A 12,631-nucleotide genomic window follows, 5' to 3' on the forward strand; every position below is an offset into this window, starting at 1 on the left:
TCTGAAAACCCAGAGTGGCCTTTCTCCACAAAATAAAAAGACCTATCTGTGGCCTCAAATGGGTTTGAGGTTGGAGGAGTTTATTTTCTTTATTTTCAAAGCTGACGTTTTTAGCCTCTGGTTTGTTACAGTTATTTGTTTAGAAAACAGCCCTAGTTATTACACCATGGAATGTCAAAGCCCTTGGTTTGGTTATCAGTCAATATGTTCCCTACCTACAACCCCCAAAATGTGGGAATCCTATGTGCTGAAAGAGGATTGATAGCTAATGTTCATGATTCATTTTTGTTGACAAGTCTTAAACAGATTCTGTAATACCTGCTAAGCCATCCTGTAGTGTTTTCCAGCTGGGGAAGATTTTTTAGCAAATACTTAAACCTGTAAACCCATCCTAAAAGATATTGTTTGGACACGCTCTTAGTCTGTGCAGTTTTTGTTTTGATTCATTTGCTTTTGTTTGAAATTTTTATAATCTCTGCTCCCCGTAGACCTCTTTGAGCTGTTCAGGAAGCTTATCTTGAACTGCCTGTACATGCTGAGGAAGTGGATGGGAGAGTTAAAAAATCAGATGAAACCTCCTGGGGAGGGGTTTAATTCCCTACCCCTACAGATCTTGAGCTGAAAAGACTGTGAGTTGTTTTGTGCCAATTCCCTGTGGGTCTTCCAGAGCTGGTTCCTGCCTTTCCCAATCTCTAGCAGCAACCACAAGCCATTCTCTCACTGACAGCATCTTCCATGTGAGATGATCTAGAGATGATGTGCTGCTGAGTCTTTGCTTTGGGAGTCCTTGTGCTGGGGTCTGTATCAGCTGAGTGTCAGCTGGTGAATGCAGAGCCCAGCAATTGTTTTACACTGACTTTGGGGAGATTCAGTTTCCTGTGCAAAGAGGGAAAGGGATAAATATTATTCTGTGCTTTCCTTTCTGCCCCCTTAGCTTTGTAGTGGTTCAGGTCTTTGTCTACACCTGTGTGCTGTTCAGGGAGCTTTGCTTCCTTCCTGGTGAAATCAGAGTTGGTACAGCCAGCAAAGATTCTCCTCTGGGTAGAATTCAGCTTTCTCCTCTGATTTTGCACTGATATGTAGAAGGTTCTGTTCTTTCCTGCTGACTGGACACGCAGGGGAGAGCTGGCTGCGAGGTTTGTGGCTGCAGATTCCTTACGGAGCAAATTCTGTGGCAGCAAAAGCTCCTGCCCCATCCAAGTGCTCCAAACCCCTCACTCAGCAAAGCATTGCCTGAACACCCTGCCTGCCTTACAAACTGCAGGCCTCACTGCACAAGGCCATGGAATCTCCAAGGGAATCTCCTCTTCAGAAATTTGTCTTGGTGGTTTTTGCTGTGCTGCCGAAAGGACTCCCAGGGCAGCACCAATGTCCCAGCTGAGCTTTGGTTCTGAGAGCAAGATGTGTTGGAGGCATTTCCTTCACAGTGAAAAGATTGACTGAGCATTGCAGGATGTCCTCTTCCTTAACCTAAATTTCTTGTTTGTGAGCACTCAGGGACAGGCTGAAGCAATGTGGTCTGAAGGCAGGATTTGAGGATGAGCTATTCCCAAGGAGAACAGGAAAGCCAAAATTCTGAGTTTAAAGCACCTCCACTTCAGTGTGGGACACCAAGTCCTCTTCCACATACAAGGAAAACACACTGAGGTTTTAAATTCTTTTTAGGACATCCTGCTACACAGGCAGCAAGGACTAGATCCTCACTTAACCTCCTCCACTCTAACTTCTACTTTGCCTTCAGTTCTCAAGTAAGGACTCATCAGTTTTGGCCAAGATCTTCTTTGGGACTACACACACTGAATGAGACCTTCAGGGATAAATATTTGAGGCAAAAAAATCAGCCCATGTGAAGTGGTAGTAATTTCAATCAAGTTTTTAACTTATATTTTGATTTCAAGCATTTTTTTTTGCACCCATATGTGTGCATTTGTACACGATATGGACTCAGGGACAGCCATGGTGCTACCAGTTTGTATTTCTTTGGTTTCATGCTGCCTTAAAAAATGCTGAGATCTCAGTGACAGCAATTCACAGTAAGAATGTCCAAAGTCTTATATTATCAGTAAGGGGTCATTTTCAGGGGAATATTCATCTGGATTTGAAGTGCTCATTTGAGGAGCATTCAGCAAACACATAGCTGAATGTTGCAATTATCTGTCTTTGCTCTACTTTCCCTACCTATATCTACATTCATTTATAGCAGTCAACAATGCCTTGCCAAATCTTCTAATGTTAAATATTTGTTTTACTTGTCATCTCTTTCATTTTCTGTTGTCAATGCCTATGTAGCAGGCAAGAAAACTCAAATTAAGCACGTTTTACCCTGGCTTGTTCTTAGATCATCACTCATTTGCTGCTGATGTCGTTGGTAACTGATATCTCCATATATCTCTGTACAGTGATTTGTCATTAGGAAAATCACTTTATCATAACATCAGAAAATTCCTGAATTATGCTTTCTAAGACTGGCTTTTCTGTGTGCAATGGATTTTTTTTCTGTCTCTTAATTTTAAAGTGTGTAATGATAGATATGCTGCTTTTGTCTATAAAAAGAGTAATTCTTTGAGTGTTCACTTTTAACACTCTGTATTTAAGTCTGTATTTCTGAGGAAATGGTATGCTGCTTTGCATCCAAGTGGCTTTTATTTTTGAGGGACACCATTATTTTACATTCCAAACAAGCAAAGGGTCCTGGAACATCTCAGAATCTTACAGGAACAACCTTTGCAACAGTTTAACTGTTTTTTTCTGCAGTTTGGAAGCTCAAAAGCTAAAATTTGGTAATCAGTCATGTGTGAACATAGACATTTTTCTTAAGAGCAATGTTTGAGAATTCCTAGCTCGTGGCCTTGTTAAGTCAAAAGCACTTAAATTTCTGAAAGTATTAAAGGGACATAAAAAACTTATAACCGTGATTCAGGCTCAAGAGAAGATAAAAATGTTAAAAATCATCAATCATGTTAGAAAAGAAAGCAGAATTTTTCATTAAGTTACTATTGAGATGAAGAAAGATGGCATGTTTCTGTTTTATTGTAATAAAGACAAACTTTCTGTTTGATCCACAAGTAAGGCTGAGGTGAAACAATCACTCTCAAAAGTAATCTTTTTGGTTTTTTACTAAAAAACCAAGGTGTGCCCATATTTCTACTGGTAAATGGAATGACTCAGGTAAATAGACATTTGTAAAATTGACATTTGCCCCTACTAAATTAAGGAGATGTGATACAGAATATAGTCTATAGTGACTCAGACAAGATACTATTACTAATGCAAATGATGGCTTACAGAGAATATGCCTTGTCAAATGTGTTTATTACTATTTGTTTATGATAAAACGTACTTATGCAGGGGATTTTAATGTGTTCTGTACAACATTTTGTTGCAGAAAAATATCATTTACCCAAATTGACTTGTTCTGTGTAAACTAAAGTAAAAACTAATTGTCTGGTAGCTCTGGGAAGTTGGTTGTAAGTGAGAAAACCTCATGCAGGGGGAGGTTTCCAAAGAGAGGCTGTGCTTCTGAGTGCTAGGCAGAAAAAGCATCTTCTGTCTCTCTTGTTTTTCAAGATTGAAAGACTGGTCATAGTCTACGAACACCTACATGTGGAAGAGATTTATTATTATTGCAGGTTTTTTATCTCAACAAGATCATAGATCCTCTGGCTGTTGGCTGAAAATTTAAAAAAAAAATCAGTTCAGAAACAAAAAATGTTTTGAAAGAGAGAGTAGCTGCCCATTGGAACAAATACCCTGTAGCATTTGAAAACATTAAATTTAGGCCTTCTAGGCTATAATTTTACCAGGTATCCTGGGATTCATGGGAACATTTGGAGTGGAAGATGTTAGTGCAGAGGGTTACAGTAGCCCCTTCTCACCACACACTGTCATAGTACAGAGAAAGGGAGAGTAACTTCTATTTCACCTTTCTGCATTCATTATGTCTTTGATCTATCTAAATAAGAAAAGGACTAAATATTATTATTAAAATAGAAGTTAGTTATTCTTTTCACATTCTATGCTTTAAGAGCTTTAGTAATGCTCTGCAGTAATTTGTTTTATACCTCTCCTGCACTAAACAGAAATTAAAATCGTGGCCTGAGTTCAGTAACACGACCATTTGCCTCAAAGCTTAGTCAGGGTTACCAGAGTCTCTCGCTGCTATTATTCCATGATAGTCAACTCATTAACCCAGTGTCCCTGTCTCCTGCACTGTCTGCAGAGCAAGCTGCCAGATTAATTCCATACAACGAGAAATTAATCAGTACTATTGATCTGCAATCTTCTTGATATGAGACTTCCAGGGTGCTCCTAGTCTCATGCTCTTTTCTATCATTTATCCTAGAAGAACATTAAAAGGCTTTATCTGTTTCTCAGTGCAATTAGCTACTGTGCATTTTGGGGCTATGAGGATGTTAGTGTGTTTAGGAGGGTGTGCAAATATTAAACACACAGTTTACAAACCCAACAAGACCCAAAGGTTTTCACTTTCTTTCATCAGGCCTATTTGTTTCAATAGGGAAAGCTATTTAAAATAAGAAACCAGTTGAAAGTCTTATTTAATTGATCCACAGTGAAGATGTCTTCATAGTGGACAGTTCTTCACTCACATTTACTTTACATTTCATGAGGTTTCATTATAGTTCTTTTTCCTCCAATCTCTTTGGCTTTTCTAGCCTGTAAGCCCCCTGGGCAGGTAATTCCTTGTGTATCTCACTGAAACTGAGCCCTGGGTGTGGTTGGACGTGTGTTGGTAAGTGGTCACCTACATCAAGGCTTCTGAAAGCTGAGTTTTCTGAGTGTGAATGAAATGTGGTGTTTGTCTATTGTGGATGGTCTGGTTTTGCATGTCCTTGAGCTCCTTCAGCTCTGTGTGTCTGTTCTGTGCTCCTGCAGGGATTGAGCAGAGCAGCAGGTAGATAGTCTGGGCACCAGGTCTGGAGGTGCACCCACAGACAGGACAGAGCATTCCCACCTGCAGTCCTGGAAAATGAGTGTGAAAACTGTTGGGAGTGAGCACAACGTAACAGAACAGGCCTGTCTTCCACATCACCCTTCCAGACAAAGTGAAAGGGTGGAGAAGTGATGGGTGGGGGAAAAGACTACCCCAAATCAGGATGAGACTCCCACCAGAAGCTTTATGAAATGTCTGGATGGATGGATGGATGGATGGATGGATGAGTGGGTGGGTGGGTGGATGGATGGATGGATGGATGGATGGATGGGTGGATGGATGGATGGATGAGTGGGTGGATGGGTGGATAGGTGGGTGGATGGAAGGATGGGTGGGTGGGTGGATGGATGGATGGGTGGGTGGATGGATGCATAAGTGAGTGGATGGATGGATGTGGATAAATGGTTAGGTGGATGAATGGATGGATGGGTGGGTGGATGGATGGATGGATGGATGGATGGATGGATGGACGGACGGACGGACGGACGGACGGATGGATGGATGGATGGATGGATGGATGGATGGATGGATGGATGGATGGATGGATTTTCAGATTCCCCCCAGGCACATCATCAGACCCGTCCATCCGGTTATCTCATCCAGTGGTGGCCTTGGTGCCACGTCCCCAGCTGACCATTTTTTCCATCTTTTCCTTCATCCAGGTGCTCTCAATCTGCCCAAAGGACATGAGAGCAGACATCTGTGTGCACCTGAACAGGAAGGTTTTCAATGAGCACCCCGCCTTCCGGCTGGCCAGCGACGGCTGCCTGCGCGCCCTGGCCGTGGAGTTCCAGACCATCCATTGTGCCCCGGGGGACCTCATCTACCACGCTGGGGAAAGCGTGGATGCCCTCTGCTTTGTGGTCTCAGGATCCTTGGAAGTCATCCAGGACGACGAGGTGGTGGCTATTTTAGGTACTGTGATCCTGCAGGAGCGCTTGTGTGTGTGTTTTCCTTTTGCTGGGGTTTGAATATTAAAGAGTCTCGCTAACATCGGCTGGGACTGCGGGAGGCCAGCAGTTGTCATAAGATGGAGATGCTTTGTCTCCAGAGATCCTTCTCTGGAAGCAAATCCTTCCTCTTTTGTGCCAGTGGGAGTGCTCTTTCTGCCCAGTATGGCTCGCTGGTCACAGCTACAGTGTCTCTGAGCAGAGGAGAATGGCATCTGTGTGCTTGACATCTTTTAAACAGCCTGCTGGAGGAAATGCACATTGGTTCATGTCACTCCCTCAGGAGGATTTCCACATTAACCTTTGCACTGGGATTTTCATTTGTCTGTGTTCTAGCCCAGAAAAAAACCTGCAAACAGTCTCTGCAAGGAGGCAAAATCTTTTGTTTGTAGGGAGCTGGCTTTACAGAAAATAAAGAGTCTGATCTGAATTTGCAAAGGGGTGGGGTTACACCATATACCAAACCACAGTCATGGCAAGTCTGAGTAATGGGGTAATGTAGGTAAATCACCCTGTCACTCCACTGTGCTGTCTGGTTTTGGGAAAGAGCCCAGTGCAGACCCTCATTAGGTTGTATGGGATTGGGAAAGGTGTGGCACATGGTGGAACTGAGGGGTCAGCACTGGTGTGGAGGTAGGAGTCCTCCTCAGAGGCAGAACTATGAGAAAGAAAAACTGCTGGCTCTGCAGAAAAACTACCCAGAGCCTGTCTTGCCTGTTTAAAATAGACCCATTTACTGTAGAAGTCATATCCTGTTGAATATTTGCCTTCTCTTCAGCTGGAGCTGTCACTCCCTGAGGGCAGATCCAGTGGATTCCTGGTCCTGGGTCAGCTGTCAGACCCCACTGAAGGTCTGAGCTGCTTCTTCCCTCTAAGGGTGGCTCTAGAGGGCTCCTGACTTCCCTAAAAATGTGTGTTTGCCTAGGACTGCGGTGGGATGGAAACAGCTGCCCCTAGGGCATCACTTGGTACTCCCAGCTGGAGCATGAGCTCAGGAAAACACACATCCATGCTCCTTGGAAATACCTGCTGCACCTTTATGTATTCTAGTGTACACTAAAGTTTGAAAAAAAAAAAAAAGATTTAGTGTAAGAATGAATCTGTTTCCATATTCAGATGTGAAGTCATACAATGAAAGCTCCTAAATCAACAATTTCCATAGGAAATTATTTCTTGTATTCCAGCTCACTGGACCATTTCATTTTTATGATTAATCTCAGTGATGATATCTTATATTTGCTTACAATTATTTAAAAAACAAAAGATTTAAGAGGAAGTAGCAGTATTTAAACTAATAAGTGGTTTTTACAATGAAGACAATAAATATGTAATTTACTGAACTAAGAGCTATCACTAAATGAATTACATGCAAAAGTTGATTGCATTTATTAATGAATATTGTGTGTTAGGAATGACACAGCAGTAAGAAATTGTTGCTTCTACTTTTTAGATGTATTATATCTAGTATCTATGTTAATCCCCATTTGACCAGAGAGACTTTTAACCATATCTGGTTAAATGAATTACCTTTAATTACCAAAAGTGCCTTCAATTCTTCCATGACTCAGAGCTGTGCTCATCATGTACTACAGGGATTGGCAGAAGGTGTAAATGTAGCTTAAAGCAAGATAAACTGCTTCCTCTAGTCCTAGAACACACTGAAAAGTTTTTTCATGCTCTGACAGATTATTTAGCAGAATAGTGAACTGAGTAATTGTGGGATATCATGTCCTCAAAATTCACTTGTGGAAGAAAATCTCTCCCAGATGTAGTTGCAAAGACATTTGTAGTGGCAGCTGCGGCACCTGAAACAGCATCTGCAGATCAGTGAGTGAAAAACATAATTTTTATTGATCTGTTCTGCCTTGAGAAGTTCAAGCACAAGCAATGTGACTCTGCCTAAGGGGGAGACCAGGTTGAAAAAAACTGACTAATGGGAAAACCTCAGTACCTGCTTTGAATGCTCCAAGCATTCAGCCACACTGGTTTTCCCAGGGAAAGTCAACTCACAGGATTGTGTTGCCAGTCTGTCCATCTTCTCCACCCCCCAGCAGTGACCTAGAGCAGAGGAAATGCAATAAGTATCCTTTGGAAACTTGTCCTCATTAATTTCCTCTATGAGAGCAGGAATGAACAGGACATGCTGTCTGCAGCCTCTGCTCCTTGCAGAGGAAATAATAGTGCAGTGTGGTTCAATAGAGTAATGTGTTATTTGCCTTGCTTAAAGAAAGAGAGATGGAGAAGGGGGGTTTTGGGTTTTTTGTCAACCATGCTCACCTTCAGATGTGATGTGTTTTTAAATGTGGAATATCCTAGGAGAGTGAGTCAGGTTAAGACTCCCTTTAAACAGGTTAAGAACCATCATGTCCTGTCTCTGACATTCATGTGACGTGCAGGGCTTCATCCTCCCTCAGGTCCTGGCAGGAATCAGTCCATGATCTTCCTGCTTTTTCCCTTTGTCCATCTTCCCATATCAGGTTCCCTTGCCTGACAGCCACGGTGAGTTGGCACATCCAGGCTCCCTGCCTGCAGAAGTGGTGTCCTCAGGAGGCTTGGCATCCCCTCTGGGTGCTTTTCTTTTTTTTCCACCTTCATGAAACAACCATCCTTTCTTGCAGCAGCATTTTCCCAGCTTCAACACCACCAGCTTTGGTGTTTCCTGTGCTTGAAATCAGGTGGAGCCTGGTGATTGACAGGGCAACTTGCAGCACTGTGACATTTTGTGTCCCCCCCGGTTTGATTTTGTTCTCATTTTTGGATAATTAAACGCCCAGCTGCTGCAGTAATCAGCATTACAGAAACAGTAACAGTCAGAGAACGACTTCAATTGTAGACCTGCAGTTTTTAGGACTTGTTAATGGAGATAGCCACGTGCCCCATGAAGTCCCCCTCATTAGTTACCTCCCCTCCTCGAGGGCAGTGTCCCACCTTTTGCAGGTCCTGGGGTGCTGCTCCACTGGGGAAAAGGAGGCAGGGGCATTTGAACATAACTCATCTGCAGTTGCCAAGCAAATGGAGAAGGGCAAACAGCCTTGTCTCTAATTATCCAAACTTTCCCAGCGAGCGAGGTGACCCTGAGAAGGCACGTCAGTAATTTTCCACCGTCTCAAGCAGGAGTAAACAATTTATCTGCCACTGCTCTGCACAGGGACGTGTTACCAGCAGAGGATCTCAGGGAGGACCAGGGGTTTGGAGTCCCCAGGCTAATGAAAAGAGGCACCAGCTACCAGAGGGCACCTCATAATTGACCCTGCTGCAGTTAACCTGAATTTGCTCCTGATGAGGAGTTACACACCAACCAAGTGGCTCTCAAAGTCGCTTTCCAGCTCCTGCTATTTGCACAGCTGCCTGTGCAAGTTGTGCAGTGACTTAAACGGGGCATATTGATTAACAAGGTTGAAAGAAGTTGGGTTTTTTTCAGCAGAAAAATAATGGCCCACCGCGTTCAGATGTTGATTGTAGGAATTGATCAAAAATACTGCTCAAGCTGCATAGCGATAAAAATTTATTGAGCAGTGAAATCCTGGTGGGGGTTGCTGCTGAGTGAACTCAGTGTGTTACTCAAGTCAGAAAGAATATAAACTTAATAGTTCATGTTTCAACGACACTTAGGGCCCCTGATCTCATAGTATCCAGTTATTTCAGTTATTATTATGAGTATTTCAGTTATTATTATCATAATTAACATGTATTATATGTTAATTCTCAGCATGTTCTGCATATAATTCCAGAGTAACCCATTGTTAATTGTTATTAGACAAACCAGACCTTATTAAAGGTCTGCTTCATTAATCATTTCCAAAGTTTTTATCTGGGAGGGGGACATGATGCAGTATCAGAGGAGTAAAGCAAGTGTCTTCTTGAGTTTAGTATGGCAGGTGAAAACAGGGATGAGTCTTTTTCTGCTCTTAATTCTACTTGTGTTTCGAGGTCAAAAGATTGAGTCTCCCACCAAATCACACAGAGAAAAGTTCTTTGGAGGAAGAGCAAGCTCCCATTTGGGTGAGCAGGAATCTCAGGAGCTCCATAGCTCTCATCCATGGGCATTAGCAAGATGATATTTGGTATCCATGCACCAGCACTTTGGATTTCCTGGGCAGCCAGGCCTGTGCTTTGTGCAGGACAAGGCTAACCCTGCATGTGATGCACTTTGTGACATGAAATCCAGTTCCATCTCACAGTATTAGTGGCTAATTCCCTGATTTTAATTTGTTTAGTTACAGCTTGGGTTTCTTCTCAAGTGGAACGAAGGTGGCAGAATCGGCCCCTGTGTCAAATCAGCTCTTGCTAATTTATACTGAACTTTTCTGTTGTTTTCCACGTGAAGTCAACCAAGGCAGACTAATTGTGAACATTTCCCCAGGTTAGTAGCATGCACCTGGTTGCAATTTACAGAGCAGGCTATGTCCTATTTCATCTATAGGAAAAGTCCCCTGTGTTCCAGTGAGTTAAAGCTCTAAATTAACTAAGAGGAAAATTTTTCATAGAGGAAAATGTTGGGGTTTTTTTTCAGCTAGCAGAACTGATATAATTAATGTGATTTAGTCTGGGTTTTAAGTGCTGAATCTGAAAGTATTTTGCAAAATATTTGAAGGGTTACTGGTCTGAAAACAAGTGTGATTTGCTGGTCTGCACTGTGCAGTTCTTCTTAAGTGCCTTGGAATCAGTCAGATCTTGCAGGTCTGAGCTGACATCTTCAGTGCCATTGTAAGATTTAGTCCTACTGATGCTTATTCAAAAGACATTAGTTCTTACTGACAAACCTGAATTTTTCATATTATTTTGTAAATTTAATTCATTTTCGTGTCTCTGCATGGTGGTTAATTATGATAAGAAACATCAATCTCAATTTAGTGCCAGCTAGTGTGTTACAGATTTGATCCACAGCCTCCAGAGTCAGAAAGATTCCTTTCTCTGAATTGATATGTTTTTGAATTAGACCTGCATGCTTCACTGCCAAAACTCGAAAGTCTTGCCAACACAAGAATAGGAAAATTATTCAAAAACTGTGTGGTACAGCTCTTTTAAATCAGACTAACAGTTTGAGGCAATCTGATTTGCCCTACGAGTTTTCAAGGTGGTAGCAATGGTCATGCTTTCAGGTTTATTTCCTCAGTCAGGAAGGATAGAAACCTATTTCTCTATCAAATCAAAATGGAAATAACCTGTCTCCAGGAGCTGGGGCTTCTAGAAGGATGTGAGGCACTATGATACTTGCACTAAAAAATGAGAGAGATGAGGAAAGAAATCTTTCTGGACTTTGAGCCCTGCTTGCAGCAGTCCTGAATGGTGAGGAAAGGTCAATTCCTTTGTGTTTCCAGGTGCAGATGGGGAAGGTTGCACTGTGTTAAATAATGCAAAGCACCTTTGCCAGCATGGACCAGGGTTTTGGCACTGGTCTTGTCATTGCTGCTTTCCTGACAGTTTTAACAATGCTTCAGAGGCTGGAAATGCTGTTTGCTCCTGTCCTTCTGCCCTTTCATGTGCAGTCCCATCAAGGTGGATTTATAGGCTGCACAGTGATCAGCTTTGATCTGATTCTCAAGGAAGTTTTGGCCCTTCTGGATGCCCCAGAAAATGACTGAAGTTGAGGATTAAACATTGGCAGGGGCAAGAAGACCGCTCTCAGAGTTCAGTATCATCTCTGCACATCTTGGGCTGCCCTTGCAGTGATGCCCCAGATGGGGAGTGCACCTTATGGATTTTCCCCACTGCATCACCCCCACCTTCTTCAGATAACCTCTTTAGACAGAAACAACCATTTCAGCTAAGCCAAATGTCTTGGGGTGGTATCTCCTATTTTTCCCAAATTTAGGAAAAATAGGGGATAATTTTTTCCCAAATTTATTTCCTCACAAATTTGTCTCAAACCAGGACACCCAGAAATCCAGCCAGCCCAGCAGCCTGTCTCCAAAAGTGGTCAATAGCAGATGTGCAGGAGAAAGGAAGGTGAAGTAAGAAAATTGATGCTTTCCCTAAATGTTTCCAACCCTCCACTGGGCTGTATTTCACCTAGAGGGAAATCTTTTGTGTTTAGTAGCCAGAGATGGATTCTATTCCATGAATATATTGTATGATTTTGTAAACCTGTGCAGCCAGTCCCAGTGTGCCATGGCAAGGAGGTGCAGAACTGGCCCATCACGGGGCTGCTCTGGGTGCCAGGAGCTGATTCACTCCCTGCTCATTGGGTTTCCACATCAGGTTGGGACATGTCTGTCCTGCAGCAGGAGGTTTCACTGCAGATACATGGAAATATGAATTTGTATGGATATAGACACCAATATATATAATTATAGCCTCCACTTGTGTGCATGCTGTCATCACTTCATGGTATTTGGCACTTGAGCTGATTGGATGAACATTTTCTCTCTGTGGTACAGTTTTACTGATCCTCAAACAACATCAGCCTTTGCTTCTCATAAGCAATGTAAGATTTGAGAGCATCCTGATGGAAAGCCAACATAATTCATCATGTCTGCCTCGTGCTGGCCTGACTGATGAGGCTTTGGAGGTATTTTAAAATGGTTAAAGGGTAGCTGGTCTATTAGCTAAGACTGCACAGAAAATCACCTCTTCAAGAAGACTTGGTCCCCTGTATGTGTTTTTACCCAGTGCTAAATCCCACCAAGAATTTATTCTTTAACTGCTTGCCTTAACTTACTTCCAAAGGATCCATCAAGCTCTTATGTCTGCTAGGATATTTATTAGCTCAGTTTCTGTCCCCATCTGA

General features: G+C 42.5%; 1 protein-coding gene across 1 annotated transcript in view; it reads left to right on the top strand.

Annotated features, from left to right (window-relative positions):
• The window catches only part of KCNH5 (potassium voltage-gated channel subfamily H member 5), a 152,120-nt gene that overhangs the window by 107,132 nt on the left and 32,357 nt on the right, over positions 1-12,631 (top strand). The window contains exon 9 of the mRNA XM_063399554.1: positions 5,614-5,866. Within this exon, the coding sequence (XP_063255624.1) occupies positions 5,614-5,866 (253 nt within the window). The remainder of the gene's footprint in view (positions 1-5,613; positions 5,867-12,631) is intronic.

Source organism: Prinia subflava, chromosome 5, assembly GCF_021018805.1.
Source record: "Prinia subflava isolate CZ2003 ecotype Zambia chromosome 5, Cam_Psub_1.2, whole genome shotgun sequence".
NCBI lineage: Eukaryota > Metazoa > Chordata > Aves > Passeriformes > Cisticolidae > Prinia > Prinia subflava.